We start from the raw sequence: 16566 nt of genomic DNA, 5'->3' as shown, positions 1-16566 counted from the left end.
TTATGTTAAAATATTAAAATATTAATTTTATTTTGAAGCCGGAGTCGGTACATTTCTATCGACTCTGACTCAAAATTGCTTCCGACTCCACCCAAAATTGCTTCCAACTCTCCAACACCAACTCCACAGCCCTGAGCCCCTTATAACTGCCCGTTGCTTTGTTTTTTTAAAAAAAATTAAACCAGTACCGACCCCCAAATGGTGACCAGTGGCATTTGGATAACTACTGTTGGAAAGAGCCCAAGACTAGACAGACAACCAGAGTTAGGCTGCAATCCTATACTCCATTTACCTGGGAGTTCAATAGGCACATAGATAAGTGTGCATAGGATTGCAGTCTTAAGCACTTTGAGATTCCCTTCACCTATTCTCTCTAGTTTGCAGCTTTGTTTTATTGAAGTTATGGTTGTAACATGATTTTTAAATTTTAAATGGTTTTCTCCTGTGCTTGATAATTTGCTGCATTTTTACTGTGGACTTCCTCATTTTTATTGCAAAACTGTTTGGTATTTTTCCTTTCCTTTTAGGTCATATTGATGCCCTTACTTCAAAGCTCTTTCTGCTTGAGCAGCTATCTGCAGAAGGGTTGAAAAAAAGATTTGGCACATTTAAGTGAGTAAGTTTCCCATAATGTAAAAGCTTTCCAAGCGGTCTGTTAATGGCAGTTTCAGAAACAGCATGTCTGAACAAGCTGGTTCCTTTTAAACATCTAAACCCCAAGTTACTACACTGTTAATAGCATTTTAAAAAAAATTTAAACATTGCTGTGAACAACTACTTTCAGGTATATTCTCTCTTCAGCGTTCCACATGTTATTGATAGAAATAAAATACAGCGTTATTGCTTCACCAGGTATTAGCAGCTGTCTGGTTTGGTGTTTTGGATGGATTGTACATTTAGGCAGAATAAATAGACAATTTGGATGCCACTAACTTGGGTGAGGCGGGGTTTTTATGGCCTGATGGCTTCTCCCATTAAATTATAGATACTCTTGGTTCATGCTGACACCTGGAAACCTTGCCAAAGCAGGCTCCTCTCTTTCTTTGTGTTCTGAAAAAAGTTAAGACCACACACTTCTAACATTTTGTTTGCAGTCATGCTGTAGCAACTTGCCTTTTGTTAAAAAATGTAATACAAGAATCTCATGATGCTGGACTTCTGCCAGATTTAACACTTGTCTTGTTCTGTGGTGGCCTCATGGAGCAGCAGGGAATAGATGGTCTTAAAATAGCGTGGGTGATCAGTTGATCATGTACAGCCTCTTGTAAATCCAGTCCTAGGCAATACACAAAAAAGGTACATGTGACATGTCAGAACTCACAGACTATTTAGTCTTGTGTCTATATTTTTGAGAGCATAATAATGATTATAGTGCACTATTTTTTACTGTGAACTCAACACGTTTCAAATTATTGCTTCTGAATGTAAAAAGTTTTGGAAGTGCAGAACTGGCATTCATAATGTTCATTCCACACATGCAAAGAATCAATCCTTCAGTGTAGCAGCATCTATTCTCTGGAACTCCCTGCCAATTGACCTTAGGCACGTGCTTTCTCTGTACTGATTTTGGCCCCAGCTAAAGACTTTTTTATTTAGCCAATCCTACCCAGGCATGTGATTTTATTTTATTATGTACATTTTTAGCAACTAGTGCTTTTACTTACTTTTTGATAAATGTTTAGATTAGCTTGTTTTTAACATTTGATTTTATCAGTATTTTTAAATGAACATTTTATGTTCTATGTAAACTGCTTAGAGATTATGAATGATTAAGCAGCATATAAAACCTGTTAAACAGATAAATAAAATTTTCCACAGGCCAGCAAATTCAATGAATATTCTACAGCATATCCTGAAGAAAGTGGCTGGGTATGTATTTCAGTTGTCTTTCTTTCTTGAATGCATTCTGAAGTAATAAATGGTCCTATGCTAATGTTGTGTGTGTGTAAACCCTAGAAGGTCCTTTGCAGATTTGGAGCTCCAGGTTGATAAAAATGGAAATGGACTGCCGTCAAGTCAATTCTGACTTATGGTGACCCTATGAATAGGGTTGTCCTAGTAAGCGGTATTCGGAGGTGGTTCTGGACGTCCCAGGGCTCAAAGCCAAGCATTTTGCCCCCTTACTTACATCTCAGATTGGAGTTGCACTGATGGGAGGGAGTTTGCCTGCCTCTCTGCTCCATTCCTCCATCACTCCCAAGTGCCAACGGCTACTTCATCTGTCGTCTTGGCATCTTCTGTACATGTAGACAGTAGATCCTCGTGAAATTTAAGGAGCTGTACATGATAGTGTGCATGTGTTTTCCCTTACATATGTGAGAAGAATGTCACATATTAAGCAACCCTTGTGGTTGGCTGAACCTACAAGTCCCTAGTGGACACTACGGGCCTGCAGAGAAATGAAGAGAGCATAGGAAACGGCATGAAATCTGTGAAGTAACAGTTGGTGTTAATTCTCATTGGTGCCTACCAGAACTTAAAGGTGGCAGTGGATTCTTCAGCTGTTCTCCCAGAGCTTTCCACACCCAGCTGTCAAGCAAAACAGGGTAATGGTGAGAATAGCATTGTGCAAGTTGCATTTGTTTCCCTGGGGTTTGCACAGTACAGGAGATGAAATGTTAAGTCCTGTAAAAGACACAATTTATTGCATTAGAGTGTAAATCAAATGGTGTTGTACAGCTCCCCATATCTACCCCTTTGGAGTGCAACTGACAAATGAGAAAAGAACACCCTTGTGCTCCTCCTTTCCTGTCTGTAATGTTCATTTGCTCAAAGCCACCAACATCAAACCATTTTTGCCTCCATTTGTAATGCCTTTTGTGCTTTTAGATTGCAGGAGGGCTCTTACCTTCTGGCACATACAGCAGGAGACTCGTCTGTTACCATCTATAAGAGCTGTCATGGAGAAGCCACCAGAGCATCATACAACTTGCATGCAGCTCACTCGGACCTGCCCGGTATACCTTCTGTCCTCTCAGTTCCGTGGGTCCCACTAGACCCCAACATCCCTTTGCCATATCATTTTGCTCAAGGTCGAGTCCCATGCACTTTCCCACCAAAGCCAACAGACATCACGAAGAACCAGAAGGTGAGACTTTAACATTGTCATGGAGGGTACATTTCAAGGCCGTGTACTCTCACTGTTTTACATTTTATATAGATTATATATAGATAGAGATGTAGATATATATTAGTGTTTTATGCATATTTGCCAGCTGAAATATTTATATATTTGTTTTTTCCATTTATGTCCCATATCTTGAACAGTCTACAGGTGGCTAACCATACAGTACACAGCACGAGCACTTTATGCATCTGATGAGCTAGACCCTAGTTGACAAAAATGTATAGCACAATAAATCTGTTTCTCTTTTAAGGAGCCACAGAGACTCTATGTTGTTTTAGAAAATGTTGGGTGGCTGCATTTTAAAAGCAAGAGCCCTGTGTTCTTGCTTGATTGGGGCTGTATGAATACTCCTAATGCAGAAAACATGATTTTGATGTTCCTGTCACAAGCATATAGTTTTATGTGGGTGGTTTCTTCTTTCTTTGAAAGTAAAATCAAACAGCTCCATTGACTGTCTACATTTTCAGTCTCTTCCAACCGTAGTTTAAGCAGTGAGACAAGTGTCAATGTTTTGTAACGTATAAGGAGCTCCCCTTACACCAAGTCAGGCCATTGCTGCATCTAGCCCTGTATTATCTCCATGGACAGGCAGCAGCTCTTTGGGGCTTCATGCAGAGATCCTTCTGCCCTGAAACTATTGCTCAGAGATCTCAGGGGGGCTGAACTTGTGGCCCTTCTCTTCATGCCTCTTCTCCATCTCCGAGCCACAGTTCCTTGTAATGGATGGATGTTAGTTTTAATTGAAGTACTTATGAGAATGAGGAGAGCCAGTGTGGTGTAGTGGTTAAGGTGTTGGACTACGACCTGGGAGACCAGGGTTCGAATCCCCACCCAGCCATGAAGGTCCCTGGGTGACCTTAGGCCAGTCTCTGCCTCTCAGCCTCAGAGGAAGGCAATGGTAAACCCCCTCTGAATACCACTTACCATGAAAACCCTGTTCATAGGGTTGCCATAAGTCGTGATCGACTTGAAAGCAGTCTATTTCCATTTTTTTTATGAGAATGAGGAGAAAAGGGCACATTGTGTAAAGTTAAGTCTCTGGTCACATGAACCTGCCAAAAAGATTGGGGTGAGCTTAGACAGAAGCTTCTGCAGTGCTACATCCTGAGACATTATTCTTATGGCCATGTAACTTCACAGGTGTAAGTAACTAAGAACTGCTTTTCTGGATCAGACTGAGGTGGGTCTATCTGTTCCAGCGTTCTTTTTCTGGCAGTGGCCAGCCAGTTACCCTTGGGAAGCTCACAAGAAGAGTATGAAGGCAGCAGCCTTAGCCCTGTTGTTTTCCCCCAGCATCTGGTATTCAGGGGTATACTGCTCTCAACATGGAGGCTCCATTTTAACTATCATGGCTTACTGGTTTGATAGCATCATTTGTCCATGAGTTCATCCAATTCTTTTCGCAGCCATTGTAAATTAATGGCTGAGACAACATCTTGCAGTAGCAAATTCTCTAGATCCCGACTTATGGTGACCCTATGAATAGGGTTTTCATGGTAAGCAGTATTCAGAGGGGGTTTACCATTGTCTTCCTCTGAGGCTGAGAGGCAGTGACTGGCCCAAGGTCACCCAGCAAGCTTCCTGGTTGTGTGGGGATTCGAACCCTGGTCTCCCAGGTCATAGTCCAGCACCTTAACCACTACACCACACTGGCTCTCTGTAAGTGAATTAGCTTCCTATATAATAAAAATGTAAACCCTCACGCCATCATGATGTCATGCGGCATGACGTCGGGGGTGGGGTGAGGTGACAAAGACTGCTGGGCAAGTGGGCAGGCTATCCGGCGGCAACCTTGGAGGAGGTCACGCTGGCCACAGTGGAGGTGACAGCAATAGAGGAGGTTGCACTGGCCACAATGGTGGAAACGCCAAAGGAGGCCGTGGCAGCATCAGAGGAAGCCCCACAGGCTGCAGTAGTGGCAGCACCGGAGCAGTGGTGGAGGCCCTGCAGGCCACGATGCCAGAGGAGGCCCTATAAACAGCTGCACCAGGAAGCCACCGCAGCACCAAAGGAGGCCGAGTATGGGCCTGGGTGGGTAGGAGGGGGATGGCAGCAGCCCAACAGTTGAGGCAAGTGGGTGGGGTGGGGAGTGTTGGTTCCTGGGGGCAAGGGGGAGTGTGTGTGAGAGAGACAGAGTCCCTCTGTGTGCGTGTCAGGATGTACTTGAAGGTGCCTGGGATGTGTGTCTCTATGTTTGGGGGTACCAGGGGGGTGCATCTCTGCTTTGGGGGTGCATGGGTTTATATCTGTGTGTTTGGGTGTGGAGGCGTTTGCAAGCGAAGTGAGCGGAAGGGCTGTGCCCCTCTAGTCTTAAATTCTAGTACTGTCTGATCTTGTTGGTTAGTGTATTTGGGAGTGATCCGTATTGAATTCAGTAGGGCTTACTTGTGAGTATGCATAGTATCGCACTGCAAATCTGTCTTAACACTGAGAATGCATCAAGGTGTGTCGAAACAGCTGCTTCTGCTGCTATATAACCCTTATTTAATGCCAGCAATGTGAAAGGTGTTATCTAGAATCCAAAAGTGACTTTTTGCCTCACAGTATTAGTCTGAACAAGTCCAGAGGTGTGGGTAGGGAAAGGGAGTGAGCAGATAGTGTACAACATACAACTAAAGAGAAAGCCATGTAAATCTGCAGTGACTTTGCTGAAAAGGTGGGTTAAAGAGATTGTGAGGGGGGGAAAGCATAGTGTTTAAAAACAGGAAGAGGCTGTTTCAACCACAGGGGATATCATGGCAGAAAACACAAAGATAGAAATGGAGAAGGAGACTAAAGGGTGTAGGTAGTGAAAGCAAAAAGGGGTTGCAAGGGAAGGCAAAGAAAATAAAATGGGGAGAGTCTTAGGAGCCAGACGCTTGCAACTGTTGGTGAAGAGAGGCAGTCTGCCCAGTGCAGAGACCGGAGACAGTATGAACCTCTTGCGTCCCATGATAGTTTGGAGGGAGAGTGCCATTGAACTTTGAGATGGTAGTAAGGTTTTCTCAGGAGGCACACCCATCTCTTAAAAAATTTCTCTTCAAAACAGGTGTGGATTTGCCTTTAGGGCAAGCTGCACATGATGTGAGTTCTGGGACTGCAACCCCCAAGGCCTTTTTATTTTGGGAAAAAGCAGGCAGCGTGTGCTTTGGATGAAATACCACAAATCAAACACCAAATCAAATACCACAAAACTGCAGCCATTAGCTGTAGAAGGGGAAACTTAGGAGCTTTTTCCTCCATGAACTGCATGGGGGCGGGAAAGGGAGAGACGGGGAGGGAGGGGGAGAGGGAGAGAGTTGGTCTTGGCAATCCCAATCAGGACAACTGCTTTAGATAAAATGCAAAGCAATCAGAAGGCTTCCTCATCACGTCGTCTGACCCTTCGAGGTTTTGGGGGATCTTATGAACTGAAAACCCTCCCGAGAGCTCTACCTACGTCTCCCAGGTAGGGCCTAGAATATTTGCTTCTTGAAACCCTGGAGAGCGAGTCGCTGTCAGTCAGTGTAGGCAATACTAATCTAAATGGAGCAATGATCTGACTCGGTACAAGGCAACTTCCTTTGTTTCGTGCTGTTAAAAACTCCTTCACAGCAGTATTTCATGTAATGTACTTTGCTCCAGGCCTTTTACTGTTTCAGGTCAGAGTTCAGGAGCAGTAAGGGGGCACTTCGCTGCCTTTCATATTTGAGTCAATAGTAGCAACATTAAGTAGGATCAGTGAGAACGTCCTGGGCTTTAGTCAGATTCGAAGTAGTTCCCTCTTTTTCTTTCTCTCTCTTCCCCCCCCCCCTTCTTTTCACTCCTAGATGAGTGGGACAAAAGCACACACAGACACACCCAACCGCAGAGAGCAAGTTTCCATGGAAACAAACTGCGATCATCTGCCAGCTAATCCTTTTCGGAAGAGAAGTGGGGCTGCAAAGAACAAGACGATGAGAAATATCTACAAGCAAGCAAATCGGGGGCCAAACTGGAAATTCTGGAAAAAACCCAACACGAGCAAAGATGAACCAGCTTAGTCATGTGGAGGAAAGACCAATCTCTGAGAACAGAAAATAACTTTTTTGTTTGCAAATGAAGAATGTAACGCTGTGGAGAGAATGCCAGGATACGTGGACTTGTGCAGGAATATTGCTGCAAAATCTTTTAACTTTGTCTGTAGTTAGTCAAATTGGACAAGGGCTGTTTCTCTGATGGCAAGTACAGACGTGAAACAACTATTTGCAATAATCTGTTAAATTGCAGAGGATGAATGTGGGGATTTTTCTAAACATCTTTTATTGTTGTTACGCTCATCCTGCTTTGCTGGGTGAAAATTAAATCAGCCATATTATGTGTTTAACACAACCATTTGCAATTAAATGGTGCCACTTGCTGGACCAAAACAGGTCCATAACCCTTTCTCAAACAACCCCCACCCAAACTTATTTTTAGTTTTTTGTTTTGTTTTTTTAAGGTTGGGCGACCAGTTGCAGTTCTCACATGTCACATGTGTTGGACCCTGACTTAAACAGCATGCTTTTGAAACAAGTGCCACAGCAAAAGCCAAGTGGTTTGTGTTACAAATGATCACAGCTCTATGGCGCATTAAAAAAAGATTTTATACTTGCCAAACGCTGAAGCATGTTACTCACACAGTCACTTTAATGCAGTTTTTTTAAAAAATAAACAATATTATTAATTTAAAATGTCCCAGTTGCATGTTCCAGAAGTTTGAATTCAACTTTTTCCATCTGTTTGGGGTTTTTTTGGTGGTGGTGGATGTTCCTGTCTGTAGGTTGCTAATGCTTGTTTTATATCCTGAAAGGGATAGAAGTTTGAGTCTGTCACCTTGGTTGCTTTTATGTAATTAAAATACATTTATAAATTGTTTTTTAAGAAAACATCATTGCCCTATGCAAATACACAACTGGCCCTATCATGAGGTGGTGGCATTTGGGCACGTTGGCAGGTGGATCTGCCTGATGTGGCACAACTCACAGGGAAGTTCTCCTGCCAAGCTACATTGAAATAAACAGGAGCTGTTCTTTTGCAGCTCCTGTTCATTTCAGTGAAGCTTCCACAAGAGAACTTCCCTAAGAGTGGTGTCCCTGAATGGTAAATGTATAGGGGGTGCCAGCTGAATTTTTCATTTAAGACATGTCTTCAGCCCTCCCTGCCTGTACACACATTCTAAACCTGGCTGGAATGTCTCTTTATACTGTGTTAATCTCCCTTGATTGTCTGGACGGAGAGATATTGGTAGAGAGGGCTTGATTTTTGCACGGCTGGAATTTAGCTACTCTACCAATTGTAAGAGTTCCATCTGTGGCTCCAATCACTATTGCCGGTAACCCCACCACCACTAGGGAATGCAGCCTTAAAGCTAAAAAAATGTTCTCTACCCCAGTTCTAAACTATACATTTTTACTAGGAACAATTAACTTGTACTTAGGTCTACATAAATAACTATTCTTGGTGAAGGAGGGAGTATGTTTTAAAGCAGTTTTATGTTGCAGCCCCAGCAACAGTGCAAATCCATATGGAGATAACCACTTTGTGAAACAGAAAACAAGTTTATTATTTATTATTTATTTTATTATTTCAATTTATATACCGCCCTTAGCAGAATAGCTCTCAGGGCGGTGAACAAACAAGATAAAATACAATATATCATAGTAAAAAATCACAAAAACATGTACAAACAAACAACAGAAAGCACAACAAAAATGAAATACAACACAAATTAAGAAGGATACATGTTAAAAGTAGAAAGATTAAGAAAATTAAAAGATTAAAATGCCTGGGAGCATAAAAAGGTCTTTACCTGGTGCCGGAAAGATAGGAGTGTAGGCGCCAGGCGTACCTCTTCGGGGAGGCTGTTCCACAACTCAGGGGCCACCACAGAAAAGGCCCTAGATCTAGTAACCACCCTCCGGGCTTCCCGATGAGCTGGTACCCGGAGGAGGGCCTTAGATTCTGAACGAAGTGAACGGGTAGGTTCATAGCGAGAGAGGCGTTCCACAAGGTATTGAGGTCCCACGCCGTGTAAGGCTTTATAGGTCAAAACCAGCACCTTGAATCTCGCCCGGAAGCAAATAGGGAGCCAGTGCAGACGCGCCAGAATAGGTGTTATATGCGAAGACCGACTGGTCCTCGTCAATAGTCTGGCAGCCGCGTTCTGCACCCGCTGAAGCTTCCGAACTGTCTTCAAGGGCAGCCCTACGTAGAGCGCATTACAGTAATCTAATCTTGAAGTTACCAGAGCATGAACAACGGAGGCGAGGTCGTCCCTGTCCAGATAGGGGCGTAGTTGGGCTACCAGACGAAGATGGTAAAATGCATTCCGTGCCACCGAGGCCACTTGGGCCTCGAGAGACAAGGAAGAATCGAAAAGAACCCCCAAACTACGTACCTGTTCTTTCAGGGGGAGTGTAACCCCATCCAGAACAGGGTGAACATCCACCATCTGAGCAGGGAAGGCATTCACCAACAGTGTCTTGGTCTTGTCTGGATTGAGTCTCAGTTTATTAGCTCTCATCCAGTCCATTATCGCGGTCAGGCAGCGGTTCAGCACATCAACAGACTCACCTGAAGAAGATGAAAAGGAGAAATAGAGCTGCGTGTCATCGGCATATTGATGGCAACGCACTCCAAAACTCCTGATGACCGCACCCAGCGGCTGCATGTAGATGTTGAAAAGCATGGGGGACAAGACCGACCCCTGAGGGACTCCACAATGGAGAGTCCATGGTGTTGAGTGATGTTCCCCAAGCACTACCTTCTGGTGACGGTCCGCGAAGTAGGAGCGGAACCACTGCCAAGCAGTGCCCCCGACACCCAACTCCACGAGTCTCCCCAGAAGGATACCATGGTCGATGGTATCAAACGCCGCTGAGAGATCAAGGAGAATCAACAGAGTCACACTCCCCCGTCCCTCTCCCGACAAAGGTCATCATACAGGGCGACCAAGGCTGTTTCGGTGCCAAAACCAGGCCTGAAACCAGATTGAAACGGATCTAGATAATCGGTTTCATCCAAGAGCGCCTGGAGCTGGCCAGCAACCACCCGTTCCAAAAACTTGCCCAAAAAAGGGACATTCGCCACCGGTCTATAGTTGTTCAATTTATCTGGGTCCAAGGAGGGTTTCTTTAAAAGAGGTCTCACTACTGCCTCCTTGAGGCTACCAGGGACTACTCCCTCCCTCAAGGAGGCATTAACCACTTCCTTGGCCCAACCGGTGGTCCCAGCCCTGCTAGCTTTCACTAGCCAAGATGGGCAAGGATCCAGAACAGACGTGGTTGCCCGAACCATTCCAAGCACCTTGTCCACTTCCTCGAGCTGCACCAACTGAAACTCATCCAATAATGAAGGACAAGGCCATGCTCCGGACACTTCAATGGATTCATCTGTCACAACATCGGAGTCAAGATCCCTGCGGATACATGCGATCTTATCTTGAAAGTGTCCAGCAATTTCGTTGCAGCGGGCTTCCGATGTTTCCGTAGTATCGTGGGGGCCAGAGTGTAAAAGCTCACGCACGACTTTAAAAAGCTCCGCTGGGCGGCATAAAGATGATCTAATAGAGGCAGCAAAATAGAGCTTCTTTGCTGGCCTTACCGCTTTTGTATACAACTTATTGGTGGCACTTACCAAAGCATAGCTGTATCCACTGGGAGTTTTCCTCCATCTGCACTCCAGCCTCCTCTCATGTTTCATCGCTCTCAGCTCCGGGGTATACCACGGAGCTGTATGAGCTCTACACCAGAGGGGGCGCGCGGGAGCGATCATGTCAATAGCCCGGGTCATTTCCGTATTCCACAGTGTGACCAGGGCCTCGACAGGAGCACCAGTCCTATCAGCCGGAAAATCTCCCAGAGCCCTCTGAAAACCTGTTAACACCTTTTCATTCATTAGTCGCCTTGTTTACCTTCCGTTGCCATAGCAGACACTCTCTTTTCTCTGTTCCTGTGAGCTGCGTTAGTTCCTTAATGACAAGGAGCAAAGTTTACTTCTCACTATTGCTAAATATTAGGTTCTGTTTTAAAACCATAAATCCAGTCTTTGACCTCCCACAAGAGAAATACTTGGGCGGTGAGTCATGTGCTCGATAACAAGAGGGTGGGGATCTGCAGCATAGTTTTTCAGCTCACTTGAAAGAAAAATGTACCCTTGAACAGTCAAGGAATTCTCTCAACTAGTTTGTAAAATTTACCTTTTACTTCTGACTACATAATCAGTGTATGAAACCTCTATTTAGAGTCTGTGTTTGACAGGCGTCTGGAGGTCAGTTGCACATTGTTGGGTCTCCCCCACACCACCCTGTTCTTTTGTGTTTGGGTGGAATTCCATTGCTGCTAACTGATGTAAGCAGACTGGCTGCTGCGAGGAGCAGGCATCGGGTGCTCTGGATGTGGCACCCATTTCTCCCTTTCCCAAGAGAGATACCAGCCCCACCTCACTGAAGTCTTTTTCTTTTTAAGGCAGCTAGACATACCTCGTCAGTCAGGCTTTTTGAGTGTCTGGAGCGTAAATCTGTATGTTGGACATGTGGGTGGGACTTTAATGGTGCTGTGTTTTGTATTGCTGTTTCAAAGGCAGCCTCCATCCTAGTGCCCTCCAGATGTTTTAGACCACAACTCCCAACAGCCCAAGCCAGTTTGATTGTATGGTGGTTGAGGTTGAAGACAACAGGGCTGTACTTGCTGGGGCTGATGAGAGTTGTAGTGCAAAACACCTGGAGGGCACCGGGTTGGTGAAGGCTGTCCTTGGGATTTGTTTCATGGTTTTAATAGGATTCAATTTATGGTTTGCAGTATTTTATGCTGTATCAGTCAGCCACTTTGAGGGCTGTATAGCAGAACAATGGGGTATAAGTTTAAAGAAACCTGTTTTTTCCAACATATTTTTATCCTGGCTGTTCTAGATGAGTTTATGTATGAGAGATATATTTAGCTGCCTTGAAAACTTACTGAAAAGCAACCTAGAAGCTTTTCAGTTATGTACGCTATCACAATGTCTCAGAGGTGATTAGCCTTTTTAGGCCTAATGCATCTTGCCATTGCACCCCCCTCCCCCGGGACTGCATGTCAACACTAGATGTACCAAAACGCAGGCACGGCAGCCTCACAGCTGCCATACATACATCAGATCCACAAAGCAGACTATGTGCGTGTGTAGGTCACATATAATAAAGCAAATATGCAGGCACACAGGATCCCTGTTCCTCTGTTGTTCCACTGCTACCTTGTTTGGGGAGCCAAAAAACGGGGGGCTTGGAACTGTGGTTTGCCATTGCTAATTTGACTCTTACTAGGGTCTCCTCCATCCCATCTGACCAGTCAGAACTCTGTTGCTTTGAAGGACCTAACTCATACAGAATCGCTGGAATGCCAAATATCTTGTGTGCATGTCAGTATCCCAGATTAACCTGTACATAGGTTCATGGGTATTTAGTCAATGGGCAGAACAGTGCACTTGGTCCTGGTTTCACATTTTTACTTTGCTATGAACGTAACTTACTGTTTATTATTTATTTCTTTATTAAATGACTTCTCTCTCTTCAGCAGTCCCCATTCCCTGCCTCATCTGCTGAAAATGGGAATGGCCCATCTCACAGGGCTACTGCAAAGCACTCTGCATACTCGGAATATGCAATATCTAAAATATTACTGTCAAGGGAAGGAAACCTGCCTTGAATGCTGTCAGAAACATTAGGGTTGCGTGTTTCGTGCTGTTTTAGATGACTTCTTTGGATGACAGCATTTTATAAATTGGTTTTTTATGTATTCTGCATATTGTAAATATTTGCAATGCCTCTTGATGTATGAAAAGATATAAACTAAATTAGAAAAGTGCATTACTCATAAATGAGTTCTAATAAAGACACTCCCTTGTTCATATGTGGTCTTATGAATTGTTTAACTCACATTTCAGAAACCCTGCCATGTACTGGAGCAAGTCTGCAGTTGAGTGTGGAAGGCCTTTCTGGCTCAGAGTATTTATACATGAACACGGTAAACTTCCAAATATGCTGCCTTTTGGAGAATCTGTTCCATGTTGAATTACCTGCTATGAGACGCCTGTACAATGCAGAAGTTTATGGGCTGGGTTCTGACCAATGCACTCATAGGTGCTGCCCAGGACTTTGGTGAGGGCCAAACTATACAAGAGGCTACTTGTGTGATTTGCAGTTGGGTAAAGGGCTCTTTTTTTAAAAAAAAGTAACTTAAGAACATAAGAAGAGCCTGCTGGATCAGGCCAGTGGCCCATCTAGTCCAGCATCCTGTTCTCACAGTGGACAACCAGGTGCCTGGGGGAAGCCTGCAAGCAGGACCTGAGTGCAAGAACACTCTCCCCTCCTGAGGCTTCCAGCAACTGGTTTTCAGAAGCATGCTGCCTCTGACTAGGGTGGCAGAGCACAGCCATCATGGCTAGTAGCCATAGATAGCCCTGTTCTCCATGAATTTGTCTAATCTTCTTTTAAAGCCATCCAAGCTGGTGGCCATTACTGCCTCTTGTGGGAGCAAATTCCATAGTTTAACTATGCGCTGAGTAAAGAAGTACTTCCTTTTGTCTGTCCTGAATCTTCCAACATTCAGCTTCTTTGAATGTCCACGAGTTCTAGTATTATGAGAGAGGGAGAAGAACTTTTCTCTATCCACTTTCTCAATGCCATGCATCATTTTATACACTTCTATCATGTCTCCTCTGACCCGCCTTTTCTCTAAACTAAAAAGCCCCAAATGCTGCAACCTTTCCTTGTAAGGGAGTCGCTCCATCCCCTTGATCATTCTGGTTGCCCTCTTCTGAACCTTTTCCAACTCTAGAATATCCTTTTTGAGATGAGGTGACCAGAACTGTACACAGTATTCCAAATGCGGCCGCACCATAGATTTATACAACGGCATTGTGATATCAGCTGTTTTATTTTCAATACCTTTCTTAATTATCCCATGGAATTTGCCTTTTTCACAGCTGCCGCACACTGGGTCGACATTTTCATCTTGCTGTCCACTACAACCACGAGGTCTCTCTCCTGGTCGGTCACCGCCAGTTCAGACCCCATGAGCGTATATGTGAAATTAAGATTTTTTGCTCCAATATGCATAATTTTACACTTATTTATATTGAATTGCATTTGCCATTTTTCCACCCATTCACTCAGTTTGGAGAGGTCTTTTTGGAGCTCTTCGCAATCCCTTTTTGTTTTAACAACCCTGAACAATTTAGTGTCGTCAGCAAACTTGGCCACTTCACTGCTCACGCCTAATTCTAGGTCATTAATGAACAAGTTGAAAAGTACAGGTCCCAATACCGATCCTTGAGGGACTCCACTTTCTACAGCCCTCCATTGGGAGAACTGTCTTTCTGCTTCTCAACCAATTCCTTATCCACAAGAGGACCTCTCCTCTTATTCCATGACTGCTAAGCTTCCTCAGAAGTCTTTGGTGAGGTACCTTGTCAAACTCTTTTTGAAAGTCTAAGTACACTATGTCCACTGGATCACCTCTATCTATATGCTTGTTGACACTCTCAAAGAATTCTAATAGGTTACTGAGACAGGACTTTCCCTTGCAGAAGCCATGCTGGCTCTGCTAAAGCAAAGCTTGTTCTTCTATGTGCTTAGTTAATCTAGCTTTAATCATACTTTCTACCAGTTTTCCAGGGACAGAAGTTAAGCTAACTGGCCTGTAATTTCCGGGATCCCCTCTGGATCCCTTTCTGAAGATTGGCGTTACATTTGCCACTTTCCAGTCCTCAGGCATGGAGGAGGACCCGAGGGACAAGTTACATATTTTAGTGAGCAGAACAGCAGTTTCACATTTGAGTTCTTTGAGAACTCTCGGGTGGATGCCATCCGGGCCTGGTGATTTGTCAGTTTATATATATATTGTCGATTAAGCCTAGAACTTCCTCTCTCGTTACCACTATTTGTCTCAGTTCCTCAGAATCCCTTCCTGCAAATGTTAGTTCAGGTTCAGGGATCTGCCCTATATCTTCCACTGTGAAGACAGATGCAAAGAATTCATTTAGCTACTCTGCAATCTCCTTATCGTTCTTTAGTACTCCTTTGACTCCCTTATCGTCCAAGGGTCCAATCGCCTCCCTAGATAGTCTCCTGCTTTGAATGTATTTATAGATTTTTTTGTTGTTGGTTTTTATGTTCTTAGCAATGTGCTCCTCAAATTCTTTTTTAGCATCCCTTATTGTCTTCTTGCATTTCTTTTGCCAGAGTTTGTGTTCTTTTTTATTTTCTTCATTCAGACAAGACTTCCATTTTTTGAAGGAAGACTTTTTGCCTCTAAGAGCTTCCTTGACTTTGCTCGTTAACCATGCTGGCATCTTCTTGGCCCTGGTGGTACCTTTTCTGGTCTGCAGTATGCACTCCAGTTGAGCTTCTAATATAGTGTTTTTAAACAACTTCCAAGCATTTTCGGGTGATGTGACCCTCTGGACTTTGTTTTTCACCTTTCTTTTTACCAATCCCCTCATTTTTGTGAAGTTTCCTCTTTTGAAGTCAAATGTGACTGTGTTGGATTTTCTTGGCAATTGGCCATTTACATGTATGTTTAATTTAATAGCACTATGGTCACTGCTCCCAATCGGTTTGACAACACTTACATCTCTCACCAGGTCCCGGTCCCCACTGACGATTAAGTCCAGGGTTGCCGTCCCTCTGGTCGGTTCCATGACCAACTGGTCTAGGGAATAGTCATTTAGAATGTCTAGAAATTTTGCTTCTTTGTCATGACTGGAACACATATGCTGCCAGTCTATGTCCGGGTAGTTGAAGTCACCCATTACTACCACATTTCCTAGTTTGGATGCTTCCTCAATTTCATATCTCATCTCAAGGTCTCCCTGAGCATTTTGATCAGGGGGATGATAGATCGTTCCCAGTATTAAATCCCTCCTGGGGCATGGTATCACCACCCACAACGATTCTGTGGAGGAGTCTGCCTCTTTTGGGGTTTCGAGCTTGCTGGATTCAATGCCTTCTTTCACATATAGAGCGACTCCACCACCAATACGTCCTTCCCTGTCCTTCCGATATAGTTTATATCCAGGGATAACCGTATCCCACTGGTTTTCTCCATTCCACCAGGTCTCCGTTATGCTCACTATATCAATGCTCTCCTCTAAGACCAAGCACTCCAGTTCTCCCATCTTGGTTCGGAGGCTCCTAGCATTAGCGTACAGGCACTTGTAAGCAGTGTCTCTCTTCAAGTGTCTTTGGCACTTGTGGTTTGGCCTGTGGTAATTTTGCCCTTCTGAATTGATATCCTGTGCCCCTGCTCTCACAATGCCTACTTCTAGGCCTACCCCTTTTAAAATTTCATCATTTCTCTGGTCTTTATCCCAGGGGGGAGATTTATTCCGAACCGGACCTTCCTCAGCTCCTGTTGGGTTTCCCCCCTCAGTCAGTTTAAAAGCTGCTCTGCCACCTTTTTAATTTTAAGTGCCAGCAGTCTGGT

At 44.2% G+C, this 16566-nt stretch overlaps 1 protein-coding gene across 9 annotated transcripts in view; it reads left to right on the top strand.

Annotated features, from left to right (window-relative positions):
- The window catches only part of ICE2 (interactor of little elongation complex ELL subunit 2), a 75506-nt gene that overhangs the window by 41214 nt on the left and 17726 nt on the right, over positions 1 to 16566 (top strand). For 6 of the 9 annotated variants that reach the window (XR_009758940.1, XR_009758941.1, XM_061595054.1 and 3 more), the window contains exons 12-14: positions 528 to 612; positions 1819 to 1869; positions 2830 to 3088. Coding sequence is in view for 6 of the 9 variants with exons in the window: in XM_061595054.1 (XP_061451038.1) it covers positions 528 to 612; positions 1819 to 1869; positions 2830 to 3088 (395 nt within the window). In the remaining 3 variants the exon portion in view is untranslated. Of the gene's footprint in view, positions 1 to 527; positions 617 to 1818; positions 1870 to 2829; positions 3089 to 3267; positions 3911 to 6915; positions 12953 to 16566 lie in introns of those variants that run through there. The other 3 variants (XM_061595052.1, XM_061595058.1, XR_009758942.1) reach the window with 3 other exon arrangements.

This window comes from Rhineura floridana, chromosome 14, assembly GCF_030035675.1.
Source record: "Rhineura floridana isolate rRhiFlo1 chromosome 14, rRhiFlo1.hap2, whole genome shotgun sequence".
In the NCBI taxonomy this organism is placed as follows: Eukaryota; Metazoa; Chordata; class Lepidosauria; order Squamata; family Rhineuridae; genus Rhineura; species Rhineura floridana.
This window is presented reverse-complemented; position numbering and strand designations above follow the sequence as displayed.